The sequence below is a fragment of the Raphanus sativus genome, chromosome 2 (assembly GCF_000801105.2).
Source record: "Raphanus sativus cultivar WK10039 chromosome 2, ASM80110v3, whole genome shotgun sequence".
NCBI lineage: Eukaryota > Viridiplantae > Streptophyta > Magnoliopsida > Brassicales > Brassicaceae > Raphanus > Raphanus sativus.
Genome location: NC_079512.1, coordinates 21836360 through 21864188, shown reverse-complemented (window position 1 = coordinate 21864188; position 27829 = coordinate 21836360). Strand labels below are relative to the sequence as shown.

Below are 27829 nucleotides of genomic sequence, written 5' to 3'. Positions count from 1 at the left end.
CTGCCTCTAATTACCAGCAAACAAAGAGAGTGTTTCTGTCAAGTAACCAGAAATTGATAAAAAAAAAAAAAAAAAAACTAGGACAACTTCAAGAAGAACAAAGTGTTGTTGTTGACTCGCTGGTGCACACGAGCCAAGGCAGCTCCATTCACCTTTTCACATTGAAGTCACCTTTTAAAAGCTTAGAAGTAGATAATGACGGAAAAACCAATGGGTACATGACAAAATAAAAGAAAAAAGTGAAGGACATAACGGTAATTTGAACAGACAAATTAAAAAAGAAAAAACAAAAAAGGAGCTATAGATGTATCTGGTTGGGTAAAGGAATAAGACGGTAATAAAGAGAAGGGATTGTGTCTTCCTTCTCGACTTCTTCTTCTTTCTCCTCATCTCAATCTCTTCTTCGCTAACGCCAGGAGAGAAAGAGAGAGACACGCACAAAAAAGCCCGACCTCTTTTCCGTAGATTCTCTCTGAATCTCGGATTCATCGTTTTGCCTTTACGCTTTCCTTGTCTTTGTTTGTTTGTTTAGAGATATTCGATCGGATCTCACAAGGTGGTTATAGATCTCGGTATGCAGCAGGGCGATAAATCGGTTTTGAGCTTGAGACCTGGTGGCGGTAGAGGAAACAGAATCTTCGGTTCATCCTCCTCTTCTTCCTCCATCTCTTTTGGATCTCTTTCCTCCTCCGATCTACCTCTCCTTCGTCCTCATGGCGCTCCTCCTTCTTCCTCCTCTTTCCCCTCCTTCAAGGTACCTTCTTTTCTTAGGCAACAAAGCTCCCCTCTGTAGCTTGGATCTAAGGTCTTTCTTGTTCATGGGATTTAGTTTTTGTTGAGCTTCTGTTGGATATTGGATTGAGTCCCGACCACATAGAATCTCACATGTCTTGTCTGCAATATACGTAATTAGCTGAAAGCTTCTTGATTTGCGAGTTTCACTGCCTTTTGTGTAATGAATTACTAGTTGTAATTTACTACTTAGTTCCTGTTGGAAATATTGGATGCTTCACGACCACATAGAATCACGTGTCTGAAACATTCATATAATTTAAACTTCTTAAGTAAGCAATTTGTGTTGTCCTGATTCTTAGTGGCGCACACAAGTATGTGTAGCTGCTGTAAATATGGACGTAAAATGATATTGTAGGCTTTTAGGTGAGCATTATGTTAGCTGCCTTTTTGCTCATAAAGGACCTATTGACATCTCTTGCACTTTTTTTACTTCATCAAATCATATGAATAATTCATCGCTTAGTTTTTTTGTACTTAGCATTGTTGGTTCTTGTCCTTTGTGTGTATTGAGTATTTGTTAGTGAAGATTCATCCTCCGTTATGTTTTTGGTTTCAGGGTGGAGACTCGAGGTTCGATAGCCGTGAACGTGTGAAGTACACCCGTGATCAGCTTCTGGAACTTAAAGAGGTGAGTAGAATCAAGCCTGGTCTAGTTTGAGATTATTTTTTTTAATTTATTTGAGGTTACTGACGTCTCTCTATATTATTATACAGACCGCTCAACTCTCTGATGAAATTCTGAAAGTCAAACGGGAAACTGAACTTGAACTGTTTGGTGAGGAACAGACTTGGGCACGTGGGGAAACTGTCCCAAGCAATGTGGTAAGCATCAACTTTTTGCATTGTTTCTTCCGATATGAAGTTTCATGAGTTGTAACGCAGATCTGTTATCTTAATGCTCTAGGTTCCTGTTCAGTCTGCAAGTCGCTTCTCTGAGCCAGACACTCGCAATTGGCGCAGCCGTTCCGCTGCTCAACCACAACCACCACCCTCTGGCGAGGAAAGGTCATGGGAGAATCTCCGTGAAGCTAGGGATTCCAGATATGTTGAAGCAAACCAATACAATCGTCAAGGCCAGCCTAGGGGGCAAGTCTCATCCAACCAAGGGGTAATTGCTCTGTTAATTAATGTTTTTTTTTTTTCCTTTTTCTATGTCATTTTCATTATGGCATGATTTATGTTACTTCCTTACTTATATATCCGTGTGGAAGCAGGGTGGGCCAGCTCCTGTCCTCGTCAAAGCTGAAGTACCTTGGTCAGCTAGAAGAGGAAACCTTTCTGAAAATGACCGTGTCCTGAAGACCGTGAAAGGGTATTGCCTGGTCTAGACTATTGCATTATTTTCCTTTACTGCCAACTTTGAATCTCTATTAACCGTGCTTGCACACTGACAAATATAATTCTATTCTTGTTTAGGATACTGAACAAGCTTACCCCTGAAAAGTATGATCTTCTTAAGGGCCAACTTATTGAATCTGGCATCACATCTCCTGATATCCTTAAGGTGAGCATAAATGAAGTCTTGTTTAAACCATCCAGGCTCGTCATGTTGCTGACGAGTGTTGTTGTCTTTTATTTTGTAGGGTGTGATAAATCTTATCTTTGACAAAGCTGTCCTTGAGCCGACTTTCTGCCCAATGTATGCTGAGTTGTGCTCTGACATCAACGACAAGCTGCCCACCTTCCCACCTGAAGAGCCTGGGGGTAAAGAGATCACGTTCAAGAGAGTTCTGCTGAATATCTGCCAAGAGGCGTTTGAAAGCGCTTCCGATCTGAGGGAGGAGCTTAAACAGATGAGTGCTCCAGATCAGGAGGCTGAGCGTAGTGACAAAGAGAAGTTGCTGAAGCTCAAGACTCTAGGAAATATTCGTCTGATTGGTGAGCTTCTCAAGCAGAAGATGGTTCCAGAAAAGATTGTTCATCACATCGTTCAGGTTAAAAAACATATAAGTTTACACATTTTCTTAAAACATTTTTTTTTGTTTTGGTAGTTTCTGTGTTAACCTTTTACCATATTGTTCTGAGCATAGGAGCTTCTGGGGGCTGATGAGAAAGCGTGTCCAGCAGAGGAGAATGTTGAAGCTATCTGCCATTTCTTCAAAACCATTGGCAAACAGCTTGACGCAAACATGAAGTCAAAACGTATCAATGATGCATATTTCAAACGCCTACAGGTTCTGTCAAAGAATCCTGAGTTGGAACTGCGTCTGAGATTCATGGTTCAGAATATCATTGATTTGCGCTCTAATGGCTGGGTTCCAAGGCGGGAAGAGGTATCTAGCCTTCAAAAAAATCTCATGACTCAATCTAAAAATTGTACCATTGTTTAACAGTTCTAATGTTCTTGTGCAGATGAAAGCAAAGACTATATCAGAAATCCATACTGACGCTGAGAAGAATATGGGTCTCCGACCAGGCGCCACTGCAAACATGAGGAAGGGCATGGCTTCTAGTAGCGGTGGGCCTGTGAGTCCTGGCCCTATCTACCCTGGAGGACGACCTGGTGCAGGTGGGTTGATGCCTGGTATGCCTGGGACGCGGAGGATGCCGGGAGCGCCTGTGGGGGACAATGATAACTGGGAGGTACCGAGGACAAGATCAATGTCTAGACGCGACGGGCCAGGACCTCTGCATTCTCCAGCAATGGGCAAGTCCACCTCAATGAACACCAGGCTCTTGCCTCAAGGGAGCAGTGGGTTTATGAGTGGTAAGACTAGCGCCTTGTTACAGGGCAGTAGTTCACGCCCAGCAGAACAACCGGTTCAGCGAGCTGCACCTGTAGCTGTACCGGTTCCGGTTGAGAGAGCACCACAGCCTAGTGCTGCTCCCAAGTTGAGCGAGGAAGTTCTCAAGAGGAAAACAAAGTCGCTTCTGGAGGAGTATTTCAATGTGCGGCTTCTTGATGAAGCTATGCAGTGTTTGGAGGAGCTTGCGTCTCCTTCGTATCACGCAGAGTTTGTGAAGGAAGCAATCACTCTGGCGCTTGAGAAAAGCCCGCCTGTTGTTGAGCCAATGGCTAGTCTCTTGGTGTATTTGCTATCCAAGAAGGTGGTCACACCCAAGGATCTTGAAACTGGGTGCTTGCTGTTCGGTGCTATGCTGGACGACGTTGGAATCGATCTTCCCAAGGCGCCAAACAACTTTGGTGAGATTATAGGGAAGCTGATTGTGGCAGGTGGTGTGGATTTCAAATTGGTTAAAGAGGTCCTTGGAAAGATGGAGGATGATAGGTTCCAGAAGGCGGTGATTGATGCAGCTGTACGCATTGTGGAATCTAGCGAGCAGGGGAAGTCCCTGCTGGCCTCGCAGGCTGCAGACGTCGAGGCTTGTCGGAATCTGTAAAAGGAACCAATTGCTTTGGCGATGGATGTTGTGTTGTAAGCTTGAAGGACAGAACTCAAAAGATAGTTTCCAACAAGAAAACTTGTGGGAGTTTTGCTCTTTCTTTACTAAGCTCTTTTTATTATGACATCATTCTCACTTCTTCCTTTCTGTTGATGTGGGAATGTGTTCATCTTCTCTTTTTGTATTCTTCTGAAACTCTCTGTCTTTTACTTTTTTGACCTTTGCATTTTTGCTTTAGGGTCTCAGATACTATTCAGTTGATTGTTGTTCAGACCTGAGACCCATATAAACTGGTTGCTTCAGATATTTACATTGGAAATGTTTGATCATTTATGTCTTTCGGTTAGCTGAGAGCTCAGAATAGCTGAATCGACTGAGAATATGATATTTTGGATTTTGGGTATCATTCGAATCCAACCGAATACAAACTTCAATCTTAAAAAGAAATTCAAAAAGCGATTAGAACTTGTTAATTCTTAAAGTAATATCTGTGAAACAGTGGTTTTATTAAAATAGATGCACTAACGACGTTCCAAATTGCGGACACTGTCCAAATTGACAACAAATTAAACCCATTGGTCTAACTGCAACTTCGAAAAGATCAGGGTCGGTTTTGGCTACGTGTACGTCCCAAGTCTGATCCCTCTTCCCGTATAAGAGGTGGATATGAGAAAGAGAATTTTGTTTCCTGTTCCAAGCTTTAGTTTTAGTCTTTGTTTGTTGATCCTTTTTTTTTTGGGAAAATTGTTTTTTTGGGCCAAAAAAACAGTAACTATGTCCCATTAGTCTAATCTTATATTGGTTATGTCCTATTAGACTAATTTTTTTCTAAATGGCAATACTGCCCCTAATTTCAATTAAAAATACGAAATAATAATGAAAAAAAAATATTAAGTAATAAATTATATTTTCAAACGAAAATGATTAAAAGAATATATTAAAATCCAAGAAAAAAACAAAAACGACGAAGACAATTTTGCATCGGGACCGATCGATCCCGTAATCACCCGATCGATCTGAATCAGTCGATCCCGATAAATGTCCAGAACAAAAAAAAATTGCGGACCATATTCTGATCGAGCGAAGCCCAGGTTAGCCGATCTGCTATAGCTCGATCGACAGTAGATCGATCGGTCATATATTGGAGACCGATCGATCCCGTGTCCATGTTAGTCGAAAAATGATTTTTTGGTTTTAGTCGGTTAAGTCCGGTTGGATTCCCACTTGATTTAAACCGAACAAGCACGAATCTACACTATTAAAACTCGATTTCTAATCTATCAAACCTATTTTTCTCTGCTCCTTGGAGAACAAGGGGTAGAATATCATATTCCCAAGTTTATAAACCCTAACTCATTCAATTTCACTCTGATTTCGACGATTCTTGAACCTAGCCGAGAAGATTTTGTGATCTCTTTCTGAATTTATCACTATTTCAGTCGATTTACAAAGGTATGAAATTCTATCACCAGTATTAGAATTCGAAAATATATATATATATATAAAAGAGGCAATTTTTGAATTTGTTAAATTGTCTGTTAGGATGATGATTAACGAAGATTTCACACACAATCTATTATTTTAGTGATTCATATTAGTTATTGATAGCTATTATATTTTAATTATGTTTAATTTTCAGGTATGGAGTTGGAATTGCCGAGTCGTCAATACGGTGAAGGCTTGGAACCTCAGGTTAAAAAGATTAATAACAGCTGCCGTTTGAAACTGCTCGAGTTGCTGAGAAAAAAAATGGAACCAGAATATGATGAAGTGATGAAAGATCCCCTTTTCTCGCATATTATGAATATCGAGAAAAATAATCTGAAGTTTTCGGCGAGGCTAGTACACTCTTTCTTGTGTAAGGAGTTGATAACAAGCAAGAGACATGAGAAGTGGTTCACATTTGCTAAGAGACCTATGCGTTTCGGATTGCAAGAGTATCATGCTGTAACTGGTCTCAAAGTAATGGAAGAAAAGAAAAGTAGGTTGGTTAAATGGAAAGATGATGATGGTTTTTGGAGCAACCAGATAAAGACAAGAGGGAAAATCAACTTGCAGATCATAAAAACCCAGTATTTGGAAGAAAGCAGTACCTGGACTTGGGTTGATAGGGTGAGGCTGGTCTATCTTTGCGTTGTTATGGGTGTGGTAATGGGGAGAGATGAGAAGGTGAATTTCCCACTTCTTTACATGAAGTTGGCAATGGATTTGGACAAGTTTCGGAACTACCCATGGGGTTTGTATTCGTTCAATTTTCTGTTGAAGCAGATTGATAAAACAAAGGCTAAATTGGAGAATAAGGAGGGGTACCTGATGGAAGGATTTTTGGTTGGTTTCCAGATTTGGATAATGGAAGCTATTCCTGCTTTAGGAGAGATTTGTGGTACAAAAGTCAGCGACAATTACACAGGTCCTTTGTGTGGTAATTGGAAAGGATGTGCAAAATGTTCTTATGAAGATATCATTGGTGTTGAGACTTTATTTCCAGAGAATGTATGCTAATATATTTTTTTTAATAATAATGTTTTCATTGCCTTGTTCACTTTGTTAAAGATTTGATTATTTTGTAGGGAATTATGCATTCACTCATAGAATTCCAAGGAGATGGAAAGGTCTTTTTGGCAACAGATTTTGTAAGAAAAGATGAGAAGAAAGATGAAAGAGTGGATCGCATCCTCGATATGATTGAAAGAAAACATGATTGGAGTAATCATGTTTGGAGAGTACAAAAAACTACAAGCTCCGAATTTGAGGAAGCTGATGAAGAGGAAGAGGAAGGAAACGAAGAAGAGGAAGGAGAAGAAGGAGAGGAAGGAGAAGAACAAGTAGGTCATACTGAGATTGTTAAGAGTAGTGATATTTCAGGAAGAAACAAAAGAAAGTATGTGGATCGAGGAGCAGAGTCAAGGAAGAAGAAGGTCTTGTGTGAACTAGCTGCTTCATCGAAAGTCAACATTGATACAGATATGAAAAAGTTTTTGGAGGGTCTACTACAAGCTTCTTTTACTACTTTTGAGAAGAAAATCAGTAACCAGTTCTCGGATATAGTTGACAAGTTTCAGAAAGTGGTAACTGACAGATTGACGAAAATTGAGACTGATATTACACAGCTCAAGACAGCTTCGGGTAGAACAGAGCAGTTTGAGACAGATGTAACTGGCAGATTGGTGAAGATTGAGAGTGAAGTTACACAGATGAGGACATCTTTACTGATTACTGAATTGGCGGGGAAGAGTGATCAACCAAGCGGTCCTAAAAAGATAAAAATCGACACTATATCTACCATGAGCAAAAAAGACACAGCTCCATCCAAGAAAAAGGTAACCATTTTATAATATTCTACTCAAATGTTTATGTGAGTATTCTATTTTGAATTTGATGTGAGTATGTGTAATTTGTTTTTGGAACTTGACGTTTATAATATTCAACTCTCTAATATACTTTTATGTTTCTCAACAGGGTATGAATAAAAAAGAGTTAAAGACTGATGATTTGAATGTTAAGTTACCTAGTGGTAATTTGACTCAATCATCAGCTAGTGATCTTCATATGGATACAAACGAGTTATTCAAAAATTGCATGAAGAAACTTTCACAAGACACATTTGTTAAAGATTTGGATACATCTAAGCCTACAATCGAAGATTCATTGGATTGGTTGGAACTTCCACCATCATTGAAGGTATCATCACCACGATTAGATGACCAAAAGATAGGGGTAGCAGGCAGCAAAGACCCAGATAATTGGTTGGTGTTTGTGCATCCAGATAAATTTGAGAAGATGACAGAATGGCAAAATACACGAACGTAAGTAATTTCTTTGTATATATCATTTCGATGATGTTGTTAGTATTTGATAACTATAGTATTATATTTTGATTACAGAGCTATACAGATTGGTCCTTCAATATTAGATGGAGAATTAGCCGGACGTGTTATGTCTGTAAGCACATGGCTTAAAAACTATGTAAGCATTCAACTGCTGATTTTTATTACAAGTTACCTTTTCTATAAAATCTTTATTTTACAGATTTGTCTTTGTTTTTGTAGGAGATCGATGCTTTAATGTACATATTCCGGGAACGAACAACACTGCAACGATGGAAAGTGGATCGTGTTGCTTTCATGACATGCGTTTTCAGTGACCTCATTGCTAGTGATTACATTCATTTCTGTAAGGGTATCAAGCAGTACAATATGAATCCTTTATTACTCGAATACGGTAAAGGTGAACTGCCTTCTCATGGAAGAACACGGAAGTTGTGGAATGTCGACGTAGATAGGATGTACGTACCTGTTTGGGTCAATGGCAACCATTGGATCGCTTTATGCATCAGTTTTGTGACTAGGAATATCCAGGTGTTTGATTGTGCGGGTAAAAAGAGAATCAAAGAAGTGGAAGCTTTCACGCATCTTATTCCTCGGATTGTTAAGGCTGTTCAGTCATTGACAGTACAGAAGCATCTCGTCGTCTCTCCGTACACTGTTTCCTATGTACCTATGAGTGGACTTAACCGACAAAAAAGTCATTGTGGTGTGTACACTATAAAACACATTGAATGCCACGCGCTTGGATTAGACATAGCATTGGTGGATGATGATAACATATGGGGCTGTAGGATAAAGACTCTGTGTGATTTATGGGAAGCAGCTCATGATCCAGAGTTGATTGAAAGGATGTCAAAATATGAGCCTCTTAAGTGTACGCCTACTGAGGCTATTGAAATTGATCCTCTGTAACTTCAGATGTGAAGTTGGAACTTTGTTTTTTAAATTTCTTAGTTTTAATTTAGTATTTTCAGACTAGAAGAATAATTTGGAGTTAATTTGATTTATGTTTTAAGAAAATTTGCTTAAGTTTCATAATGATAATACTGTCTTTAATTCCAATTATAAATATATAATTTTAAATTAATTTCCTTCATGTTATAATTTTTAATTAAATTAATTAACAAAACATTTGTGAAACTAGAAATTTGATGTTTTTCCTCCTCAAAGGGATCGATCGGTCTTAGTGAAACTGATCGATCTAGTCGGTCGATCCTGTTAAATATATACAAACTAACGATATTTTGCGGAATGGAAAATGATCGACCAACCACATTTTCGGTCGATCGGGGAAGATCGATCCCGATGTGGATCGATCGTTCGTTTGCGTAGATCGATCGATCCCGTACCCAGGTTAGTTAAAAATCGAGAGCCTGGTTTATCTCGGTTTAAGTCGGTTTAAATCACACTTGATTTGAACCGAACAAACACGATTTTAAGTGTTCAAAATCGATTATTGCAAGATCAATTGCTCATTCCTCTTCTCCTTCAAGAACAAAAGGGAGAAACCCCAACTCCCAAAATTGATAAACCCTAATTCTCTCAATTTTATCCCGATCACTTGACTATCTGTTATAGGGTAAACTACGAAAGTTTTTCCCTTCTCGATTCTCCTTTCAATCTTTTCCTCTACATCTATGGTCAAAGGATGCTTATGTTTTGAAATCTTTTTCTTACGCTTAAAAAACCACCGTGTCAGCATTTCTCTAATACTGTCCAACAAAGGAATAACAGGAAACTCTCTTGGCGAACGCAAAGCAGAATTTATAGACTCAGCAGGGTTGTTTGTCCTAATGTCATACCTGAATCCAATAAATTGACATCTAGCCCATTTTTTCACATCTGCTTCCATTAGATAGGTTCCTATTGCTGGACTGATATTGCAGACATGACCAAATATTCTCTTAAAGTCAGCAACTCTATAAGCCTTCGAAGCCTTAGAAACCAACCCAGCTAATCCCTTGCCTCTGAAATATGTTACCACATTATTCAACAAATGATGAATACAAATACCATGTGCCGCTAGAGGATACACATTCTCAACTGCCTTCGCTATAGACCCTTGTCTATCCGAAATAAAAGCCAAGCCATTACCATCAGCAACAACCACTTTTAATTGTCTCATAAACCATTCCCAAGACTGATGATTCTCAGAGTCTACTATCCCGAATGCAATAGGATACAAATTTGAATTTCCATCTAAAGCAGTTGCAACCAGTAGCACCCCTTTAAATTTACTCTTCAAGAATGTTCCATCTATAACAATGACACATCTCATGACATTGGTGAAGCCTCTAATCGATTGACCAAACGCTATAAATAGATATTTAAATCTTCCATTGACGTCAGTCTCGTAAGAGGAATGGGTACCTGGATTGGCCTCTTCCAGCATGTGCAAGTATTTTGGTATTTTTCCATAACTTTCGTCTGGAATACCTCTGACGGCATTGATTGCATATTCACGGGAATCCCATGCTAAAGAATCAGAGATCTCACATCCATAATCATGACGCATAATCTGAACAATATCTTTTGCTTTAGGTCCTTCTTTGACACCTTCGTACTTATGCATGATGAGACTGCCTATTGTTTTCGCTGAAGCTGTCTTACCGCCACTGGATTTGTTTGAAGGTGCGCATGAATGTTCACCGACATACTTATTAATAATAAAATATGTAGAGCCCTTCAAACACTCTGCTCGGGCACCCCAATAGCACACCTTATCAGCACATCTAATACACCAAACTGATTTATTGGATTTGGTAACTGTGTAGTGAAAGTTATGCTTCATTGCACATAACTCAAACCTTGCCTTTAACACTGTTTTGTTGAGGAAAAGATCTCCTTTCTTAACCAAATCGAGCAAAGAACTCTTTGCTAAAGTTTCTCTGTTTTCTTTTTCAGAAATGATTTTGTCAGCATCATCATCATCATCTCCATCAACCTCCTCTTGCTTCATCTTTCCTTTCTTTTTCTTGTTATGCTTGTCAGCATCATAATCATCTCCATCAACCTGACCTTGCTTCATCTTCCCTTTCTTCTTCTCATTATCTTGCTTGGCTTTATACGTAACACACAATTGAGTTGACGGATGCTTCTTACAAAACCCTAGAAAGTTTTGAACTTGGCTTGAGTTTGCAATGATCACTGGTGGACATTCTGATGAATTGATCAATCCAATAGGTAGATAACTCAATTCCAAATCTGCATCCGTTACCTTTAAACAAAAATCCTCAATTACAATTTTCTGAAACTCTTCAATAGAGGAGCTCAATTGGAAACCATGTAATCTTCCTCCTATCTTTGCATCAACAGAAAAACTCCAACCTGAAGGTACAACCAATTCCCAAACACCACATGAACCATAGACATGAATCATGGTAGAATGAATGTGAAATTTTTGTGAAAATTTGGTGATCAATCAATGGAATATAGAAGATGACGTGAGATGTTTTTATTTGGGTAATCACGTTTTTTTTTATTAAAACGATTTTACTTTTTTTTTTTATTTTTTTTAACGACTTTGTTTTAAAAAAAATATTTTTTTTATTTTTTTTGTAAATCGATTTTAATAAATAAATAAGGAAACCGAATATTCCCAAAATATTCTCTTCTAATATTATCCTTATCCGTAGAACCTGTATTCTAAAATAGGTAGAATAGAGTAAATATGTTAGAAATCGATTTCTACTAGTTTTAGATTTATAGCAATATGTAGATTCTGATTTCTACAGGTTTTAGAATTTTAGTAAAGTGTAGATTTTGATTTCTACGGATTTTAGAACTATATGTTAAGCGTAGAATGTGTTTTCTAAAGATTTTTAGATTACTATTATTTAAGTAGAACACGTATTCTAAACAAAGTAGATTCAATGAAAAAAGTAGAATACGTTTTCTACTATGTAGAATGTCAATTCTACCTTTTTTAGAACAAAATATGAATTTATGATTTAAACATTTTTTGAACTTAAAAAATATATCTATAAGTTGATATAAGTATTTCATCAGTATTTACTATTTTCTGAATTTTTTTTTGTTTGCTAAACTATTTATTTGATTTATTTTAGAAAATATTAAAGGGTATTAGAGGAAAATATGGTACAAAAAAGAAATTAGACTAATGGGACATAGTTGCTGTTTTTTTGGCCCAAAAAAACAATTTCCCCTTTTTTTTTTGTATAGAATGAAACTGAAATTGGTTTTGGGTTTTCTATGACAATCTTTGAGAGCGTTTCGGTTATGGTTCACAATTGTATCATATTCAACAAAACTTGTTACATAAAATCATGCAACTAGTCTGAAAGAGCTATTTGATCAATTGGAAAACAAACAAATGTAATCATTCGAACCAATTAGATAATGTATGTATGACCCATAAAGTCATACTTTTTTTTTTAACTGAACCCACAAAGTCATACTTGCATATTGTTATAATCTTAATCCCTACTCACAACCGAAAACTTACGCTCCAAGAAAAGAAAATTACCCTAAAGTATAACGTGACGTCGTGATGCCTTTTGAAGTTCCTTGTTATTTTGATTTGATTGGTTTACAGAATCTCACCAACTTGATTTTATTGGTTTACAGAATCTCACCAACTTGGTTCGGCTGAACCTAAACTGGCTTCACTTGCTTTATCCAATCAATGAATTTAAAATTAAGATTCATGTTTTGGTTCGGTTGAATCAATCATTAATTGTTTTAACGGCCAAGAAAGGAAAAGTTTTATCAAGAAACTCAGATACGACTCGAATCGTTCAGAGATGGCTTCTTCAAAGCGTTCATGGTCATTGTCGTCGCTGCCACTCGTTCTGATAGAAGAAATATTTCACAGGACTCCAGCAGAATCTCTAGCCCGATCAAAACCGGCATGCAAGGAATGGTACGATCTCATCACCAACAACAAGAGGTTCCGCTACGAACACTTCCGTCGCTCCCCGCAACGAACCGATGAGAGACGTTTCCTAAGAATCGACGAGACGGTGCAAATCATGGATCCAGTGAGAAGAACACGCTCATCAGAGACACGAATCCCATACGAGCTCCAAACTCGACATTACATCAAAGCTATGGTTCACTGCGACGGACTCATGCTGTGCATGTGTCGCGACATGGAATCGAGAATCGCTCTTTGGAACCCCCTCACGAGGGATATCAAATGGATCCGTCCCTCGAAGCGTTTCACGACTTCTGATTACTACGGGATTGGTTACAACAAGTATCAAGAAGATGATTACAAGATCCTGAGGTTTTCTAATGATCAATCTTGGAATCGTCATCATTATCACCGTGAAGCAGACGTTGAGATTTATTACTGCAAGACGAGTTCTTGGAGAACTCTTGATGATGCCAAGGTTGACTGGTCTGTAGATAGTCCGTGCCGAGGTGTGGCTGTCACGGGGAACATGTATTGGCTTGCTCGAAGGATGGGTGAGGAGATGAATCTCGAATACTATATTCTAGGTTTCGATTTCTCGGTTGAAACGTTCAAGGACGTATGCTTCTGTCCTCCTGCTTATTACGACAACAACTACTTGAGCTGTTTCGATGGAGATAGATTGTCTTTGATACAACAAGACCAAGACGAAAAAACAAGCCCGATTGAGGTGTGGGTTTCAAGCAAGTTGGATGATGGGAATGTCTTGTTTACCAGATATTTCACTGTTTCCAGCCCCGGTCTCCCGGCGTTACTGTTTGATAGAGCTAGGGCTAGTCATCCGGTGTACTACATTGCCGAGAACAAACGTATCATCGCTTGGTGCGAGGGAGAGGTAGAGGTAGATGAAGGTGATAGATTACCTGTTTGCATCACTCTTTATGAAATTGATGAGGGTGGGGTAAGTAGTCGACTTGTGACGGAAGAACACTACGAGGATGACTATGCTGGCACCTTTCTTTGTGGTTACTTGTACGTTCCAAGTCTAGTCCCACTTCCTGTATAATTAAGAGGTGGATAAGAGAAAGAGCGTTTAGTTTCGTCTTCTAAGCTTTTAGTTTTTGTTCTTTGTTTGTTAATCTTTTGCACTGTAAAGATGACGCTGAAATTTACATTGGTTTTGTTTTTTTGTATGATAATCTTGAAAAGGTTTAGGTTATGGTCCACAGATACATAAAAATGCTACTTATTGCAAAAGAGCTTTTAGCTCAATTTGAAGAAGAAGAAAAATCACTCTGATGTAAAAAAACGAATAAATTATATATGTAAATACAAGAGTAAAGTACAGATTACACCTGGAAAATAATTAAAAGTAGCAATGACTAACAGCATCAGCATATTATTATTAGATTGAGTTTGGAGGGAAAAGAAGAAAGGCACCGTCAAGGTTAGTGCTTATTCGGCTTTCGGTTTACATCAGTTCGGGTTATTCAGGTTGTGTTAGTTAAGTTCCATTTAGAATATATTTTTTCGGTTTGGATTAGTTCAGATAATATTAAGGTGCAGGATGAGTTTCTAAATTTTTTATAAGATCCAAAATGGAACCAAATTATAAAGAATTTACATTTGGATTGGGTTTAAACCAAAAATTTGGGTCAGAATGCCCAGTACTAATACCGAGAACTAAAACATCTTTTTTTATTTATTTGAAAGAAACAAGTAGAACACGTAGCCGCTTGAATTTATGGGCCCTTTTGTATGAGGGGTAATGGGCCATGTTCGGCCTCCGTATAGTATCACAAAAGCTCTCCCGCGCAGGGTTATTATCCCGAAAATTAAAAAAAAAAAAAAAAAAAAAATTCGAACGAAATGGGTTCGAGCTTAGCTGAAGCAAATCAGATGGAGAAGGAAGAGTCGTTGAAACTGGCGATCGCTGTTTCTCTGCTACGATCTAAGATCCAGAAACGCAGATCTTCTTCCTCTACTCTCCGTTGTAATTCTTCCTCCAAGACTGATGCTCTTCGCTGGAAGCACAAGGTTTTCTTTCGAACTTGGGGTTTAAAGTGCAATTCTCTTTACTGAAATCTGCTACGGAATTTCTAGGGCTACATATCGATGATTTTTTTTTGCTCGGAAGCTTACATGATTTGTGTGTGTTTCTCGGATGTTCTAACATTGTGTGGCTTTTGATTTTGCAAAATTAGGCTAAAGAGAGGAAGAAAGAGATAATCAGACTCCAGGAAGATCTCAAGGATGCTGAAAGTAGTGTTCTGTCTCTCTCTCAACTTTAGCAACTCGTTTATTTAATGATCTCCCAAAATAGAAAGTCTGCAAGATCAGTTTCTGGAGCTGAATAATCTTTTTTTTTTTTTGTTAATGCATCATCTAAGGTGGTTCACATTGTGATTTGTTCCCAGCGAATGCTTCTTGCAAGTGTTATTTCTTTGATAACTTGGGAGAGTTCAGCGGGAGGCGGTTTGGTGAGGAGGCCTCTGAACCTAGATTCAACCTTGTTCTTCGCCGTAGATTTCTCAGATTAGGTCTCTCTCCTATCCACTGATCTGTATCCTTTATGTTTTTTTTTTGGGGGTTAACTAATTAGCTTGTGTTGTCCTTTGAATCCCTCCCTAGCAAGGACAAGAAGGAGAAGGAAAACAACTCTACCATCTCAAAGATTGGGGGTCTCAGGTTTACACTCTATTATTATCTCTAACTTCCTATTTGCTTTGTGCTTTATTATACAACACCATACCCATAATTACCTAGAGTGTATATTGAACCAAGCACACCACCAGTTCATCTTCTATGACTCTTTCTAATTTGAGTAGAAACTCTTGACTGCAGGACCGGTATATGAAGAGGAAGCAGAGCATCTAAAGATATCTATTGATTTTCTACTGGAACTGGCTGAAGCAGACTCCAATGTTTGGCTTTGTTTCTTAAGAATTTATTTTTTTAATTAATGTGCACTCTTTGTTGCATGGTTTCTGATATTGAACTTGCTTCTTATATCTCTGCAGGCCTCTTATTTCAGCAATTGGTCACATCAGGCTGTGGATTCCATATTAGGTAATATTACTGAAACTCATGAAATGCAAACATATTATCTTATATCCCCAGCTGCCATTCCTTTTATTGGAAGGCTGCTTTGCACTTATGAAACAAACGTTTGCTATTGTTCACCTTCTTGCTAATATGCTTCTCCTTTTTCCATGTTCAAGCTTCACTAAGGAAGCTGATATCGATTGGGAGAAACTTGGAATCTGTTGAAGAATCTATTAGTTTCATGATTACACAGTTGATCAACAGAATGTGCACTCCCTTTAAAGGAAATGGTAACTCTAGCAGCTTAGTTTTGATTCTAACTGTGTTTCTCTTTCTGGTTATCATTTCTGATATTTGTTTTTGTGTGTGTTAACAAGTAGAAACAAGTATCGGGTTTTATGCCCAACATCTTATCCGTAAACTGGGAAGTGATTCACGCATTGGACAGCGTGCAATATTTGCTATTTCACAGAGAATATCCGTTTTAGCCGAGAACTTACTGGTCATGGACCCATTTGATGAATCATTACCAGAGATAGATGAGTGCGTGTTTATATTGTAAGTATTTCAGATTATAATGAGAATGTGTCTCTATGATACATGGACTGCTGAGATTGACTATGCTGTCTTATGAATATGTAGGATACAGCTTATCGAGTTCCTGATATGTGACTATCTGCTACCTTGGGCTGAGACTGAATCATTTGAAACTGGTAATTTAAACTCTACATATGTGTTAATGATACTTGAACAACAAATCAGAGTGGCGCAGCGGAAGCGTGGTGGGCCCATAACCCACAGGTCCCAGGATCGAAACCTGGCTCTGATAAAAGTCCATTATTTTTTACTCCTTTTCTTTTGTATGCCGTTTTCTATTTTGTTTCCATTTCTGGCACGATACAATTACATATCGCAGAAAAAAACACAAATGATGCTGAGATTAGTTGTGCCTGCAGTTCTGTTAGAGGAGTGGATAGCATCAGTAGTCCATGCGAGGAAAGCAGTAGCTGCGTTGGAAGAAAGAAACGGATTGTATATTCTTTACATGGACCGAGTCACAGGGGAATTAGCTAAACGAGTTGGTCAAGTCACATCTTTCCGGGAGGTGGAGCCAGCCATTTTGGACAAACTCTTATCTTAGCCTACCCAGAATGATTACCTTCCAGGTTAGTAGCATCTACCCAGTAAAAAAGCCTTTTCCCCCAATATTGGAACTCGTTTTACCCATAGTTCATCAAAGAATAGTGTTTCACTTTGGCATTAATGTATAATTGATTCGGTAATTATATATATCATGGTTGGCTTTGACCTTTGATTGATGATCGCTTAGTGAGATTGGACACTTTAGTTCTCTCCAGCGAGTCAAAAATCTTTGAATTATGACCGGGATAGGCTCCACATGACATTAAGACCTTATCTTATCATTTCATGTCTCAATCATCACACACCAAATGCTATTAAATTATACAAAACGTATCTTCTTCAACTATTGCCTTTTTCTTTATAATCACGGCAGATGGGCCAAAACCTTCTCTTATCTTTAGAGCAGAGATGGCTGACGTCAAACGCGTAGTCATCCTATCAATCATCTTGGTCCTCTTCTTGTCTCAGTCCCTTCTTTTGTGTTCAGGTCATGAAGCTGGTCAAACAAGGAAGCTTGGAGTTTTCATAAGGAAAAGGGGAGGAGGAGGGTACAGAAGGTCCCGCACCACCACATCAGCTTCTGTAACACTTTTGTCAGGCTCCTTCCATATGACTGCTTGCTTTGCCTCCTCTTTCCTGCTCTCTCTTCTTTTCTAGGTTTTTTTTTTATTGTCAAAGGTCATTTTTCCTTTCACTTTCCCTACAAGAATTGCTGTAGTCAATAGTTATTGTCAACAAGAAACTCTCTGTATTCTCATATAAGTTTGAGTTCTATATAAATGTGTGGAACATGAAGATTGTGAGCTATAGTATAACACAAGTAACAACCTAACCGGTTTGGCTCCAGCCTTGTATCTATGGAGCCAACACGTCTTCGTCCATAAATGCTTTTTTCTTTTTCTTGTTACGTTTCAGACATCAAGATCATCATGTCTTTTGTGTTCGGTAATGAATTTAAAGTTTACACGAAACATTCTCTGTTTATACACGTGTGGACACTTTTCTCACCGTTGATCTTGTTCCTAGACTTTTGGATCACTTCCGTAGAATTTGTTAACTCGTCTAAGAACGACACATGTCTAGTATACAAACGTCACTTGTATAAAGTCGCCACTTCAACAGTGGACAAAAAGGATATGCTTTCAACGGAGAAGAGAAACAAATACAGCAAAGCTAAACTGATGTGAGAGCTATATGTTACAAGATAGAACTTTGACATTGATGTCTTTTATTAGACTCTAAGAGCTGCAACAGGATCTTGCCATGAGATTTTCCTCTTATGTGAACCGGTTCCTCCATTCCTGCACGACAGCATCTCGATGCTGCTGCTGCTCATTCTCTTACTTTGTTCCACTCTCATTCTCTCTTCGCTATTGTTGTTCATCTCTTCCTCTTCTTCTCCCTATAATCAATTTAAGAGATGGGAGTAAAAGACATGTTTGGTTTTTCTTTTGTAAGCAAATATTGTTAAAGAGTGCTTACAGATATCTGGTTTAGATCGAATAGTGGAACTTTTTTGGTCTTGGTTTCGTCATGATGAACCTCTCCCGAGTGGTTTAAGTCAGGAAGTGAAACATGTTTAGCTTCTTCTTCACTTGTCTTATTAGGAGACACTTCCACTCGGATCAACTGCGTCTTACTCTTCTTCCCACCATTTGATCTTCCTCTCCCTTTCTTAACATCCGTTGGCTGCATAACAGGCTGAGACTCTTGTCTCAAATGTCTGTACCTCCGCCGCAGAAACCTGATAAACAAAACATAAACAGTTGAAGAAAAACACACATCAAGAACTTCATGATATATTGTCAAGGATTTTGTAAATAATATGTACCGGACTTCGGCCACTAGTGTTGCCTTTCTCTCTTGCATAGTCTGCAACTTCTTTCTCATTGCTTCAGCATACTTGTGTGATCCAACAAAACAGCAGTACACGTTAAAAAAAAACACAGAGAACCAAAGTGATCTTAAGAGATAAAACACTCTTTTGATCATTTTAAGACTCAAAAGAACAGTCTTTGGTCAGTTTTAACTTTTAAGACTACACAAAAAAAAGTAAGACGTTTTATATTTGCTAAGGAAACAACTAAGCTCAAAGTTTCAATCTTTTTTTTTTCTTTTAAATCAACAAGTTAATCCATTTTTTTCAGGTCATTTGAGTTGTGAGAACAGATCAGGGTGAGAACAAGAAAATCTTGAGAGATTCCTTTAGATCCAGAGACAAGTAGAGTAGATTAAGAAACTAAAACTTGTTTTAAAAAACTTAAGAGTTGGTGCCATATGCAGTTCTTGATAGTCTTAAAAAACTTAAGAAGAAGAAAAAGAGTTGGTACCATATGCAGTTCTTGATAGTCTTGCAAAAGGCTATGGTGCTTAAATCTTACTTTAGGATCCTCAAAAGGATTAGAGTGGGAGGGAGTGAAGCTGCCATGATCTGGATTCATCAGAAGAACACAAGATGTGTACTTACAGAATCACAGAAGGGGAAGCTCTTGAAAGAAGGAATGGGAAGAGATAGAGAGAGAGAGAGAGAGAGAGGCTACTATGGGTATCGTGTAGTATTCTAATAGAGCAAGATGAGAAGAAGAAGTCAGAGAAGGACAAAGAAGCAGAAAAGAAGGACACATCATGTTGCTGTTGCTTGGTGTTGTTGCTGTGACTGTGAGGAAGGAAAAAAAAAAAAGAAAGGGAAATAAAATAAAAGCAAAACTGCTTTCTTTTTTTTTAATGGGTTTGAGACAGCAGTGATGAAGATGGAAGCAGGCAGACTTTGTGCAGTGTTGGAAATGACTTGTGCACTAAATTGTGGTGGTGTTGGGTCAAGTGAAAAGCAACTTGCTTTTATAACTTTTTTTAACCAACAGTACCACCTCCTTTTGTTAGTTGGTGAAGTCTTGAAGAAACCTCTCTTTTTATCTCTCTTTGTTTCTTGTGTTCCATTGTCGTCTGTAAAAATATATAAACCATTCAAACTTGGGTCCATTGGAAAGAGACCGATGAGAGTGGAGGTTGGGATGTAAATCTCATACTTTTAATATAGTTGTATTCGAGAAATGTCAGAGGAGAAACCAAACATATCACCTTTTCAGTTAATATTAATATATATATATATATATATATATATATATATACGGACTCTGCAGGAACACTGCCTTGATCTATGGACATTGGTGCTGGGTTTTAGGATTTTTCTTTTCCTGTAAAAGTTTATTTACTTCGAGATGGTTATAAAATTAATCCATATTTAATATCCCATCTCTTCGCACATGCAAACCAATTACTCTGCTTTAAATATCACCCAATTTTTTTTTATAAATATCCCAAAGGTAATAACTTTTTGTTGTTGTTTACATGATGAAGGAGAGGGTGAAGGCAATAGTGAAAGAGTTGGTTTTGGAATCAACACACAACCCAGTAACGCTTAGCTTCTTCATTTCACGAGCTTCGATTTTAATATTTGGTTCATGGGAGGGACTTATTTGATTCCAATAATCCAGAGATCTTAATTTTGCCCAATTTGATTTGGTTTCGGTAGGTATTTTCCGGTTTCTGTTTATTTTATCACTTGAGAAATACTCTTTTCGTTTCTTAAAGAGTGTCGTTGTGATATTTTTCACACAGATTAAGAAAGTTGTTGAAATATATGTAAGTTGTAATTAATTATACCTCTTTGACCAATAGTATTTTAGATAAATAAAATTATTTATAAAATCAATGTAGTTTGCAATTAATTTTCAGCTGAAAGTTAGTATAATTTACATTGGAATTGTAAAATGACACTCTTTGTGTAACAAGAAAATGAGCTCAGAGTGACACTTATTATGAAACAGAGGAAGTACTTAAATCTGATTCATGACCGGTTTTATTGTTAATTCAGATTAATTTTGGCTCAGATCAGCAAATATGCATTCAAAATCCAGCGCTGTCCAATTCGGTTAATCCAAAAGCATAGAAATGAACAGAAAAAGATGAATGGTTTATTTCTTAAACCCGGTTCGGTGACATAACTTTAGGTGTAAAGCATATATTATCCAAGTGGGTCTAAGCCACTTGAACCCATTAAAAGCCCATTAATTTAGGCTCATATGTTTTTTTTTTCTCCGCGCTTCTCATGAGCCAATCTTGTTCGTCTACCAGAGACTACCACAGACAGAGACACCACTCTCTCATCTCATCTTATCCTCTCTCTCTCTCTCTCTCTATCTCTTCCCGATGCCGCTTTAATCCATCTCGGTCGTCGACGATGTCGATTACGTACGCTGTCTCATGTTAGTTTCTTCTTCACTCTTGCTTCTCGAACCGTCCTCAATGTTCAGTATCATCGTTTCACTGTAAGATTGTAATTTGATTTTCGTTTTCCCCAGGGGCAGATGCTGGTACCCTTTCGGCGATTTCGCCAAAAAGTGTACATTTTGCTATTCAATGCTCACCCAGGAACCAATTTATCAATCCCAACTCGTCTTCTTCTAGTTTCGGATTCTCTGCTTGTCTTCAGGTCAGCCAGCAGCTTCCTCTTTTTGTAGTCAGTATCTCCAATTCTCTCCTTTTCAGCTGTTTATTTAAATCGTTGTATGCTATAGTAACGTGTAGAGTGTCAAAGTACTTACCTTCTGTTGTGTATTGATGCAGGGAAGTAGCATACTTCAGCTGGATTCTAGGCTTGTGCTTTGTAAAAGGCGTCAACCTCTTCCTTTTGTTGTGAGAAGTAGTGATCATCCTCAGAACGCAGACCCACCTAAGCAGTACTCCAAGAGAGAGAAGAAACCCTTTCCCGTTCCCATCGTCGACCTGAGACGCGCCGCGAGGGAGAGAGTCAAGAACAACAAAGACAAACCTAAGAGACCTCTCCCTCCTCCTAAAAACGGTATGCTCGTCAAGTCCCTTGTGCCTCTCGCTTACAAAGTCTACAATGCGAGAATCAGACTCATCAACAATCTCCACCGCCTCATGAAAGTTGTTCGTGTTAACGCTTGTGGGTAATAAATAAAAAATAATAAATTAATTCCTCTTCTTCCTCTTCTTGTTTCAGTTCGTTTTCTGTTTGGTTTAGACCTTTGTTCTGTTTTGTGTCTTTTAGGTGGTGTAATGAGATCCATGTTGGACCTTACGGGCATCCGTTTAAGTCATGTAAAGGTCCTAGTGCTTCTCAAAGGAAAGGTCATCACGAATGGACAAACTCTGTCCTCGAAGACGTGATCGTCCCTCTCGAAGCTTATCACCTCTACGACCGCCTCGGCAATCGCATCCGTCACGACGAGAGATTCACCATCCCTCGAGTCCCCGCTCTAGTTGAGCTCTGCATCCAGGGAGGCGTTGAGATCCCCGAGTTCCCAACCAAAAGGAGGAGAAAACCGATCATCCGCATCGGCAAAAGCGAGTTCGTCGACGCTGACGAAACCGAACTGCCTGATCCCGAGCCTCACATTCCTCCGGAGCCACTGTTAACCGAGTCACCTCCCTCGGAGATCGCTCCACCTTCCAGCGGAGAAGAGACGGTCTCCCTTGCGGAAGAGACTTTGCAGGCGTGGGAAGAAATGAGAGGGGGAGCCAAGAAGCTGATGAGGGCGTACAGGGTTAGAGTCTGCGGGTACTGTCCTGAGGTCCACGTGGGACCCACGGGACACAAGGCGCAGAACTGCGGTGCGTTCAAGCACCAGCAGAGGAACGGCCAGCATGGCTGGCAGTCTGCGGTGCTCGACGACTTGATACCGCCGAGGTACGTTTGGCATGTTCCTGATGTGAATGGCCCGCCGATGCAGAGGGAGCTGAGAAGCTTTTATGGGCAAGCGCCTGCTGTTGTGGAGATATGTGCGCAGGCTGGTGCGGAAGTGCCTGAGCAGTATAGAGCTACTATGAGACTGGAGGTTGGGATACCTTCGAGTGTTAAAGAAGCTGAAATGGTCGTTTGATTTTATGTTTATAGGATATCACTGCTTCTCTGTTACCACCACAATCTAATTTGAGAATTATGGAATGACATCTTTGCAGTAGATAAACACTGTGTATGCATCTAAGAACAACTTAAACAGATTTGTACACTTGCTTATTTCTACATGTTAGGAGTCTTCGGATATTACTGGTAGTCACATTGTTTTGCGTCAGTTCAAAACTTCGATCTATTAACATAAAAGTCTAATAAGAAAACCTATGGAACAATTTCACAATCCTAAAGATTCCACATATAAATAAAAGAAATTACTCTAAACATTTCACAATATCAACAAGTGCTTCACCAAATTCTCTTTTACATTCAAAAAATTTGAAAACTTTACATGAGTAAGAGATGGATCTTCCGAACCCAGAATCTCGTAGAGCCACTGAAAAACTTACACCACAAGTAACCGAAGAGACTTCCAAAGAAAACGCTAACCGAAAAAGGGTTTATGCAAAATGAGATTCTGATTCTGAGAACTTACACCACAAGTAACTTCCAAAGAAAACGCTAATCCTAAAAGGGTTTATGCAAAATGAGATTCTGATTATTAACTAAGAAAATAAACCTTTGTTTCACAGTTTCTTCATCAGACATTTAGATAACTAAACGACGGCGTATCAGAGGCATTAATGTGATGAGCTTTAAACGGCGGCGTATTGGTCGGTTGAAGTTATATATTTTCACCCACATCGAGAACACAGAGAAGTGTCGTCTTGTTTATATATCGCAGAGAATACGATAGAGGTCACGACCTTACTTGAACAGGATCTGTTCTATAGGCTCGTACCTCTGTATCCTTGATTTCTAAGGAGACAGGCCCCTTACCCTGGATGATGAATCATGCCCGTGCGATCTGAGTGTGATTAACGGCTTTGAGTGTCTTCGGACTCCCTGCGCTGTAGAGGATCGCTATCCGGTTTGGTCTTACCACTCCGGAGTGGTCACACGGTTGTCTGACAGGCTTCTCTTTTTTCCGCCTCCCATTTTTTTTTTCCTCGCAACTTTTCACCGTTCCAAATTCTCAAGTGTCGTCTTCTTCTCAGGACTGCTTATGAATCATGGAAGCAGGGATGATTGTTACTACAGTTTTGAGCTGTCGTTCCTTATAGAACCTCTCTACGATGATTTGTCTAAGAGATGGGGCAGTGAAGGCTAGTATATATTTGTTTGATTAAAAATCCATAATTTAAATCCAACCAGTTTGACTAATGACGGTGTCTCATCTTGTGTTTTGAAAACATTGCTTTTGAGATCGCCTTTCAAAAAGGAGAAAAATCTACTTTTCGCTATACTGAAGGGTAAAAGCGTCATTACACAGGCTCCCTTTCTTTCTTCTTCATTGCTTTTAGTTTTTATTTTATCTTTGGTAAAGGCGAGAGATACCACTTGTCTGGTCTGCTCACTTTACACACCCACTTTCGTGTCTTCTTGCTCTTTCTTTTTTTCCTCAAACTGCAATAGCGTTATCCTCATCATCGTCGTCACGTTTGAAATCGCCTCTTAAAGCCATGTATTAGCTTTTAAGTAAGTAACTGTCTTCTCTTTTCTTTTAGCAAGTTCCCTTCTGTTCTGTTCCCAACTTCCCATATATGTTCTTATTAGGCCCCTCTCTCTTTTCTTCTCGTGTCGGATTTATATTTCTGAATTCGTCTCTACTACTTTGTATCGGTATCAGTTATGTTAATTCATCAAGATGATTTTTGCTTCATTTGCTGGTGAGAGAGAATCTTTTTTTTTATTGAAAAAAAGAATAATACAATGTTTCTTTTTTTGTCTCTATGCTAAACTCTGTTCTCTCTTTATCAATAGAGCAAAGTGACCGTGGACTTAGTCTTTCAAGGTTATAGAGAGTTCTGGTTCCTAACTAACAATCATGGCAGGCAAACCAGAAACTTTTGTGAGGTTAGTGCATCCTTTTGGTTTTATTAGATATCACTCCTTGCCTGTTAGTTTGATGCTATAATAATAATCTGAAAGCTCATACTTTTAAATAGGGTGGATGATCTAGACTTTAAGCTACCATCATCATCATCTGTATCCCGTCAGCATAACTACACCTCCAGTATCAGTGGACCACTCCACCCTATTCACGGAAGCCACAACACATCTGGATCCTTCAAGAAACGTTTCCAAAAAGGTTCCAAAGGTCTCAAATCCATAGGTCGTTCCCTTGGTTTCGGTGTTTACAGAGCTGTCTTCCCAGAAGACCTTAAAGTATCCGAAAAGAAGATCTTTGATCCTCAGGACAAAACTCTCTTGTTCTGCAATAAACTGTTGGTTGTGTCGTGTATTCTCTCTGTGTTTGTGGACCCTTTTTTCTTCTATCTTCCTGTGATCGATGGTGAGTCCAAGTGTCTCGGTATTGACCGGAAACTGGCTATCACGGCAACAACGTTTCGGACTTTCATCGATGTGTTTTATCTTGCTCACATGGCTCTCCAGTTTAGGACTGCTTATATTGCACCTTCCTCCAGGGTCTTTGGGCGAGGTGAGCTTGTGATAGATCCTGCACAGATAGCAAAGAGATATTTGCAACGTTGGTTTATCATTGATTTCCTCTCTGTACTCCCTGTCCCTCAGGTTGGTTATATAATTGTTGCCTGTGCTTGATGATTTGTTGAAAAGGATGCATTTAGTTGGTTTCAGAGTTACTTTATTCACTTTGTGTGTGTGTGTGTGTGTGTGTGCAGATTGTAGTGTGGAGGTTCTTGCAAAGGTCAAGGGGATCAGATGTATTGGCTACAAAGCAGGCTTTGCTTTTCATTGTTTTGGTTCAGTATATACCTCGGTTTCTTCGTGTCTTACCCTTGACATCAGAACTGAAAAGAACAGCAGGTGTCTTTGCGGAGACTGCTTGGGCTGGTGCTGCATATTATCTGATGTTATATATGCTTGCAAGTCATGTAAGTGCCTTAGCTTCTGATGGTATATATGCCTATTATCTTCCTAATGTTCGGTAATAAGCTGACTGGTAAGTTTTTTTATATTGATTCAATAACCACTGTTTGCTTATGTTGCAGATAGTTGGAGCGTTCTGGTACCTTTTAGCCTTAGAACGTAACGACGCCTGTTGGCAGGAGGCCTGCAGTGATGCAGGGAAAAATTGCACAACAGGTTTCTTGTACTGTGGCAATCAAAACATGGACGGCTATGACGTTTGGAACAAGACCAAAGAATCTGTTCTTCAGTCCAAGTGCCGCGCTGACCTCGATGATCCTAATCCTTCCTTTGACTTTGGGATTTATACACAGGCTTTATCCTCTGGCATTGTCTCTTCTCAAAAGTTCATCACAAAGTATTGTTACTGTTTGTGGTGGGGTCTTCAGAACTTGAGGTAACCTTCTTTTGTTCTCACAGAACTACAAAGTTCAGCTCCTATAACAGATCTTTGAGTTTCATATGAAATACATTCCACATTCTTTGTTTCTTTCATTGGTTTGCACAACAGTACACTTGGACAAGGGCTTCAAACCAGTACATACCCATTAGAGATTATGTTTTCCATCACTCTGGCCATCTCCGGGTTGATTCTCTTTGCTCTTCTCATCGGAAACATGCAGGTGACTTTAGCTACCCATCATGCATTGATCATCAATAGACATTTTCTGTAAGGACTCTGTCTAACAACACATATGAAATCTTGGGGGGCAGACATATCTCCAATCTCTTACTATCCGTCTGGAAGAAATGAGAGTGAAGAGGCGTGATTCAGAACAATGGATGCATCACAGGATGTTACCACAAGATCTAAGGCAGCGTGTGAGACGCTATGACCAGTACAAATGGCTGGAGACACGTGGTGTAGATGAAGAGTATCTCGTTGAGAATCTCCCCAAGGATCTCAGGAGAGACATCAAGCGCCATCTCTGTTTGGCTTTAGTGCGCAGGGTAAGGTTTCCCACTGTTATCTATTCAAACCTATTTAGAAGATCATAGAACCTGTTGGTGTTGAACATGCTTACTATATATTAATGGCATTTTCACCATTAATATTAGGTTCCATTGTTTGAGAGCATGGACGACAAGCTGCTAGATGCGATCTGCATGCGGCTAAAACCAAGCTTGTTCACAGAGAGTACCTACTTGGTCCGAGAAGGAGACCCTGTAGACGAGATGCTATTCATCATACGTGGCCGCCTAGAGAGTGTGACAACGGATGGAGGCAGGAGCGGTTTCTTCAACTACAGTCTCCTCAAAGAAGGAGAGTTCTGCGGTGAAGAGCTTCTGACATGGGCACTGGATCCAAAATCAGGTGCGAATCTCCCGTCTTCCACGAGAACCGTGAAGGCTCTGACAGAAGTAGAGGCGTTTGCGCTGGCCTCAGAGGAGCTGAAGTTTGTAGCCAGCCAGTTCAGGCGTCTACATAGCAGGCAAGTGCAGCACACGTTCAGGTTTTACTCTCACCAATGGAGGACTTGGGCTGCTTGCTTTATCCAGGCTGCCTGGCGCCGGTACTGCAAGAGGAAGAAGATGGAAGAGGCAGAGGCAGAGGCCGTGCCCATGTCAACCACTGGAACTTCGTCCTCCATGGGGGCTGCATTTCTTGTCACCAAGTTTGCGGCTAGTGCGCTGCGTACCATTCACAGGAACCGGAACACAAGGATTAGGGAATTGGTAAAGCTGCAGAAGCCTCCTGAGCCTGATTTCACTGCAGAAGATGCTGATTGATTGAACAGCTTGTAGACACTCTGCTTGTTTATAATTATAGAAATGATGTCATTGCAAATACTGCATGGCTTTATAGCTGCTTTGTGCTGTTCTGTAAAATGTATAATATAACTAGAAACCAAGCCGGTGGCATAGCCGTTGGATGGAATAAATGGAGAGGCCAAAAATCTTACTTCGGTTAAATTTTGAACCATTAGT

General features: G+C 39.3%; 9 protein-coding genes and 3 non-coding genes across 20 annotated transcripts; 10 read left to right on the top strand and 2 right to left on the bottom strand.

Moving 5' to 3' along the window:
• The first annotated feature begins 330 nt into the window (after nucleotides 1-330).
• On the top strand, nucleotides 331-4469 carry LOC108842507 (eukaryotic translation initiation factor). Its single transcript, XM_018615437.2, has 9 exons — nucleotides 331-754; nucleotides 1352-1423; nucleotides 1510-1617; nucleotides 1700-1903; nucleotides 2010-2107; nucleotides 2212-2299; nucleotides 2379-2729; nucleotides 2826-3068; nucleotides 3148-4469. Exons 1-9 carry the CDS (start codon nucleotides 575-577, stop codon nucleotides 4135-4137), a joined length of 2334 nt encoding a protein of 777 aa, XP_018470939.2. The 5' UTR covers nucleotides 331-574; the 3' UTR covers nucleotides 4138-4469.
• LOC130508887 (small nucleolar RNA snoR103) lies at nucleotides 1102-1209 on the top strand. The gene has a single exon (XR_008943072.1). It is a non-coding gene; the product is annotated as a small nucleolar RNA snoR103 (small nucleolar RNA).
• Nucleotides 4470-5781: 1312 nt separating the features above from the next.
• On the top strand, nucleotides 5782-8879 carry LOC130508624 (uncharacterized). Its single transcript, XM_057004216.1, has 6 exons — nucleotides 5782-6633; nucleotides 6711-6846; nucleotides 7006-7460; nucleotides 7600-7946; nucleotides 8025-8106; nucleotides 8190-8879. Exons 1-6 carry the CDS (start codon nucleotides 5782-5784, stop codon nucleotides 8877-8879), a joined length of 2562 nt encoding a protein of 853 aa, XP_056860196.1.
• A 541-nt stretch (nucleotides 8880-9420) lies between these two features.
• LOC130508623 (uncharacterized) lies at nucleotides 9421-11346 on the bottom strand. Its single transcript, XM_057004215.1, has 2 exons — nucleotides 10912-11346; nucleotides 9421-10815 (listed from the first exon to the last, which is right to left on the bottom strand). The coding sequence occupies exons 1-2, from the start codon at nucleotides 11344-11346 to the stop codon at nucleotides 9421-9423; spliced, it is 1830 nt and encodes a 609-aa protein (XP_056860195.1).
• A 1234-nt stretch (nucleotides 11347-12580) lies between these two features.
• Nucleotides 12581-13989, top strand: LOC108841368 (putative F-box only protein 15). Its single transcript, XM_018614131.2, has one exon. The coding sequence runs from the start codon at nucleotides 12731-12733 to the stop codon at nucleotides 13907-13909; it is 1179 nt and encodes a 392-aa protein (XP_018469633.1). The 5' UTR covers nucleotides 12581-12730; the 3' UTR covers nucleotides 13910-13989.
• Nucleotides 13990-14697: 708 nt separating this feature from the next.
• LOC108840884 (protein MULTIPOLAR SPINDLE 1) lies at nucleotides 14698-17826 on the top strand. 2 transcript variants are annotated; one of them, XM_057002602.1, is made up of 11 exons: nucleotides 14698-14880; nucleotides 15048-15105; nucleotides 15261-15383; nucleotides 15475-15531; nucleotides 15688-15767; nucleotides 15864-15912; nucleotides 16065-16178; nucleotides 16269-16446; nucleotides 16531-16601; nucleotides 16845-17054; nucleotides 17519-17826. In XM_057002602.1, exons 1-10 carry the CDS (start codon nucleotides 14713-14715, stop codon nucleotides 17027-17029), a joined length of 1083 nt encoding a protein of 360 aa, XP_056858582.1. In that variant the 5' UTR covers nucleotides 14698-14712; the 3' UTR covers nucleotides 17030-17054; nucleotides 17519-17826. The 2 variants fall into 2 exon arrangements, with proteins under 2 accessions (XP_056858582.1, XP_056858581.1); XM_057002601.1 differs by having other exon boundaries at nucleotides 15234-15383.
• TRNAM-CAU (transfer RNA methionine (anticodon CAU)) lies at nucleotides 16646-16717 on the top strand. The gene has a single exon. It is a non-coding gene; the product is annotated as a tRNA-Met (tRNA).
• Nucleotides 17368-17826, top strand: LOC108838329 (uncharacterized). Its single transcript, XM_018611282.2, has one exon. It carries the CDS (start codon nucleotides 17440-17442, stop codon nucleotides 17686-17688), a length of 249 nt encoding a protein of 82 aa, XP_018466784.1. The 5' UTR covers nucleotides 17368-17439; the 3' UTR covers nucleotides 17689-17826.
• Nucleotides 17827-17957: 131 nt separating this feature from the next.
• Nucleotides 17958-19834, bottom strand: LOC108840274 (uncharacterized). Of its 2 annotated transcripts, none has more exons than XM_057002604.1 (4): nucleotides 19362-19834; nucleotides 18863-18933; nucleotides 18514-18775; nucleotides 17958-18433 (listed from the first exon to the last, which is right to left on the bottom strand). In XM_057002604.1, exons 1-4 carry the CDS (start codon nucleotides 19470-19472, stop codon nucleotides 18263-18265), a joined length of 615 nt encoding a protein of 204 aa, XP_056858584.1. In that variant the 5' UTR covers nucleotides 19473-19834; the 3' UTR covers nucleotides 17958-18262. The 2 variants fall into 2 exon arrangements, with proteins under 2 accessions (XP_056858584.1, XP_056858585.1); XM_057002605.1 differs by lacking the exon at nucleotides 19362-19834 and adding an exon at nucleotides 19306-19322.
• Nucleotides 19835-21154: 1320 nt separating this feature from the next.
• Nucleotides 21155-23121, top strand: LOC108818679 (APO protein 2, chloroplastic). 6 transcript variants are annotated; one of them, XM_018591599.2, is made up of 5 exons: nucleotides 21156-21296; nucleotides 21393-21426; nucleotides 21460-21550; nucleotides 21658-22004; nucleotides 22106-23121. In XM_018591599.2, the coding sequence occupies exons 1-5, from the start codon at nucleotides 21272-21274 to the stop codon at nucleotides 22935-22937; spliced, it is 1329 nt and encodes a 442-aa protein (XP_018447101.2). In that variant the 5' UTR covers nucleotides 21156-21271; the 3' UTR covers nucleotides 22938-23121. The 6 variants fall into 6 exon arrangements, with proteins under 6 accessions (XP_018447117.2, XP_018447101.2, XP_056858580.1 ...); XM_057002600.1 differs by having other exon boundaries at nucleotides 21157-21296; nucleotides 21460-21523; XM_018591621.2 differs by having other exon boundaries at nucleotides 21176-21296; nucleotides 21399-21426; nucleotides 21460-21523.
• Nucleotides 23122-23710: 589 nt separating this feature from the next.
• LOC130508905 (small nucleolar RNA U3) lies at nucleotides 23711-23926 on the top strand. Its single transcript, XR_008943089.1, has one exon. It is a non-coding gene; the product is annotated as a small nucleolar RNA U3 (small nucleolar RNA).
• A 394-nt stretch (nucleotides 23927-24320) lies between these two features.
• Nucleotides 24321-27814, top strand: LOC108841499 (probable cyclic nucleotide-gated ion channel 5). Of its 2 annotated transcripts, XM_018614259.2 has the most exons (9): nucleotides 24321-24487; nucleotides 24639-24678; nucleotides 24773-24865; nucleotides 24958-25543; nucleotides 25654-25866; nucleotides 25984-26297; nucleotides 26412-26523; nucleotides 26615-26851; nucleotides 26960-27814. In XM_018614259.2, the coding sequence occupies exons 3-9, from the start codon at nucleotides 24837-24839 to the stop codon at nucleotides 27629-27631; spliced, it is 2163 nt and encodes a 720-aa protein (XP_018469761.1). In that variant the 5' UTR covers nucleotides 24321-24487; nucleotides 24639-24678; nucleotides 24773-24836; the 3' UTR covers nucleotides 27632-27814. The 2 variants fall into 2 exon arrangements, with proteins under 2 accessions (XP_018469761.1, XP_018469760.1); XM_018614258.2 differs by lacking the exon at nucleotides 24639-24678.
• Nucleotides 27815-27829: the final 15 nt, after the last annotated feature.

Coding starts and splice junctions, on each gene's coding strand:
- LOC108840884 (XM_057002601.1), top strand. CDS start 14,713: ATGGGTTCGAGCTTAGCTGAAGCAAATCAGATGGAGAAGGAAGAGTCG. Junction 14,881..15,047: donor CTCTTCGCTGGAAGCACAAG/GTTTTCTTTCGA, acceptor TTGCAAAATTAG/GCTAAAGAGAGGAAGAAAGA. Junction 15,532..15,687: donor TCAAAGATTGGGGGTCTCAG/GTTTACACTCTA, acceptor TCTTGACTGCAG/GACCGGTATATGAAGAGGAA.
- LOC130508623 (XM_057004215.1), bottom strand. CDS start 11,346: ATGATTCATGTCTATGGTTCATGTGGTGTTTGGGAATTGGTTGTACCT. Junction 10,816..10,911: donor GAAAGATGAAGCAAGAGGAG/GTTGATGGAGAT, acceptor GATTTGGTTAAG/AAAGGAGATCTTTTCCTCAA.
- LOC130508624 (XM_057004216.1), top strand. CDS start 5,782: ATGGAGTTGGAATTGCCGAGTCGTCAATACGGTGAAGGCTTGGAACCT. Junction 7,461..7,599: donor CAGCTCCATCCAAGAAAAAG/GTAACCATTTTA, acceptor GTTTCTCAACAG/GGTATGAATAAAAAAGAGTT. Junction 7,947..8,024: donor GAATGGCAAAATACACGAAC/GTAAGTAATTTC, acceptor TTTTGATTACAG/AGCTATACAGATTGGTCCTT.
- LOC108818679 (XM_018591615.2), top strand. CDS start 21,272: ATGTCGATTACGTACGCTGTCTCAT. Junction 21,524..21,657: donor GATTCTCTGCTTGTCTTCAG/GTCAGCCAGCAG, acceptor GTATTGATGCAG/GGAAGTAGCATACTTCAGCT. Junction 22,005..22,105: donor GTTCGTGTTAACGCTTGTGG/GTAATAAATAAA, acceptor TGTGTCTTTTAG/GTGGTGTAATGAGATCCATG.
- LOC108838329 (XM_018611282.2), top strand. CDS start 17,440: ATGGCTGACGTCAAACGCGTAGTCATCCTATCAATCATCTTGGTCCTC.
- LOC108841368 (XM_018614131.2), top strand. CDS start 12,731: ATGGCTTCTTCAAAGCGTTCATGGTCATTGTCGTCGCTGCCACTCGTT.
- LOC108840274 (XM_057002604.1), bottom strand. CDS start 19,472: ATGAATCCAGATCATGGCAGCTTCACTCCCTCCCACTCTAATCCTTTT. Junction 18,934..19,361: donor ACTATCAAGAACTGCATATG/GTACCAACTCTT, acceptor GGATCACACAAG/TATGCTGAAGCAATGAGAAA. Junction 18,776..18,862: donor ACACTAGTGGCCGAAGTCCG/GTACATATTATT, acceptor TTTGTTTATCAG/GTTTCTGCGGCGGAGGTACA.
- LOC108841499 (XM_018614258.2), top strand. CDS start 24,837: ATGGCAGGCAAACCAGAAACTTTTGTGAG. Junction 25,544..25,653: donor CTGTACTCCCTGTCCCTCAG/GTTGGTTATATA, acceptor GTGTGTGTGCAG/ATTGTAGTGTGGAGGTTCTT. Junction 26,298..26,411: donor TGGGGTCTTCAGAACTTGAG/GTAACCTTCTTT, acceptor TTTGCACAACAG/TACACTTGGACAAGGGCTTC.
- LOC108842507 (XM_018615437.2), top strand. CDS start 575: ATGCAGCAGGGCGATAAATCGGTTTTGAGCTTGAGACCTGGTGGCGGT. Junction 755..1,351: donor CCTCTTTCCCCTCCTTCAAG/GTACCTTCTTTT, acceptor TTTTGGTTTCAG/GGTGGAGACTCGAGGTTCGA. Junction 1,618..1,699: donor AAACTGTCCCAAGCAATGTG/GTAAGCATCAAC, acceptor TTAATGCTCTAG/GTTCCTGTTCAGTCTGCAAG.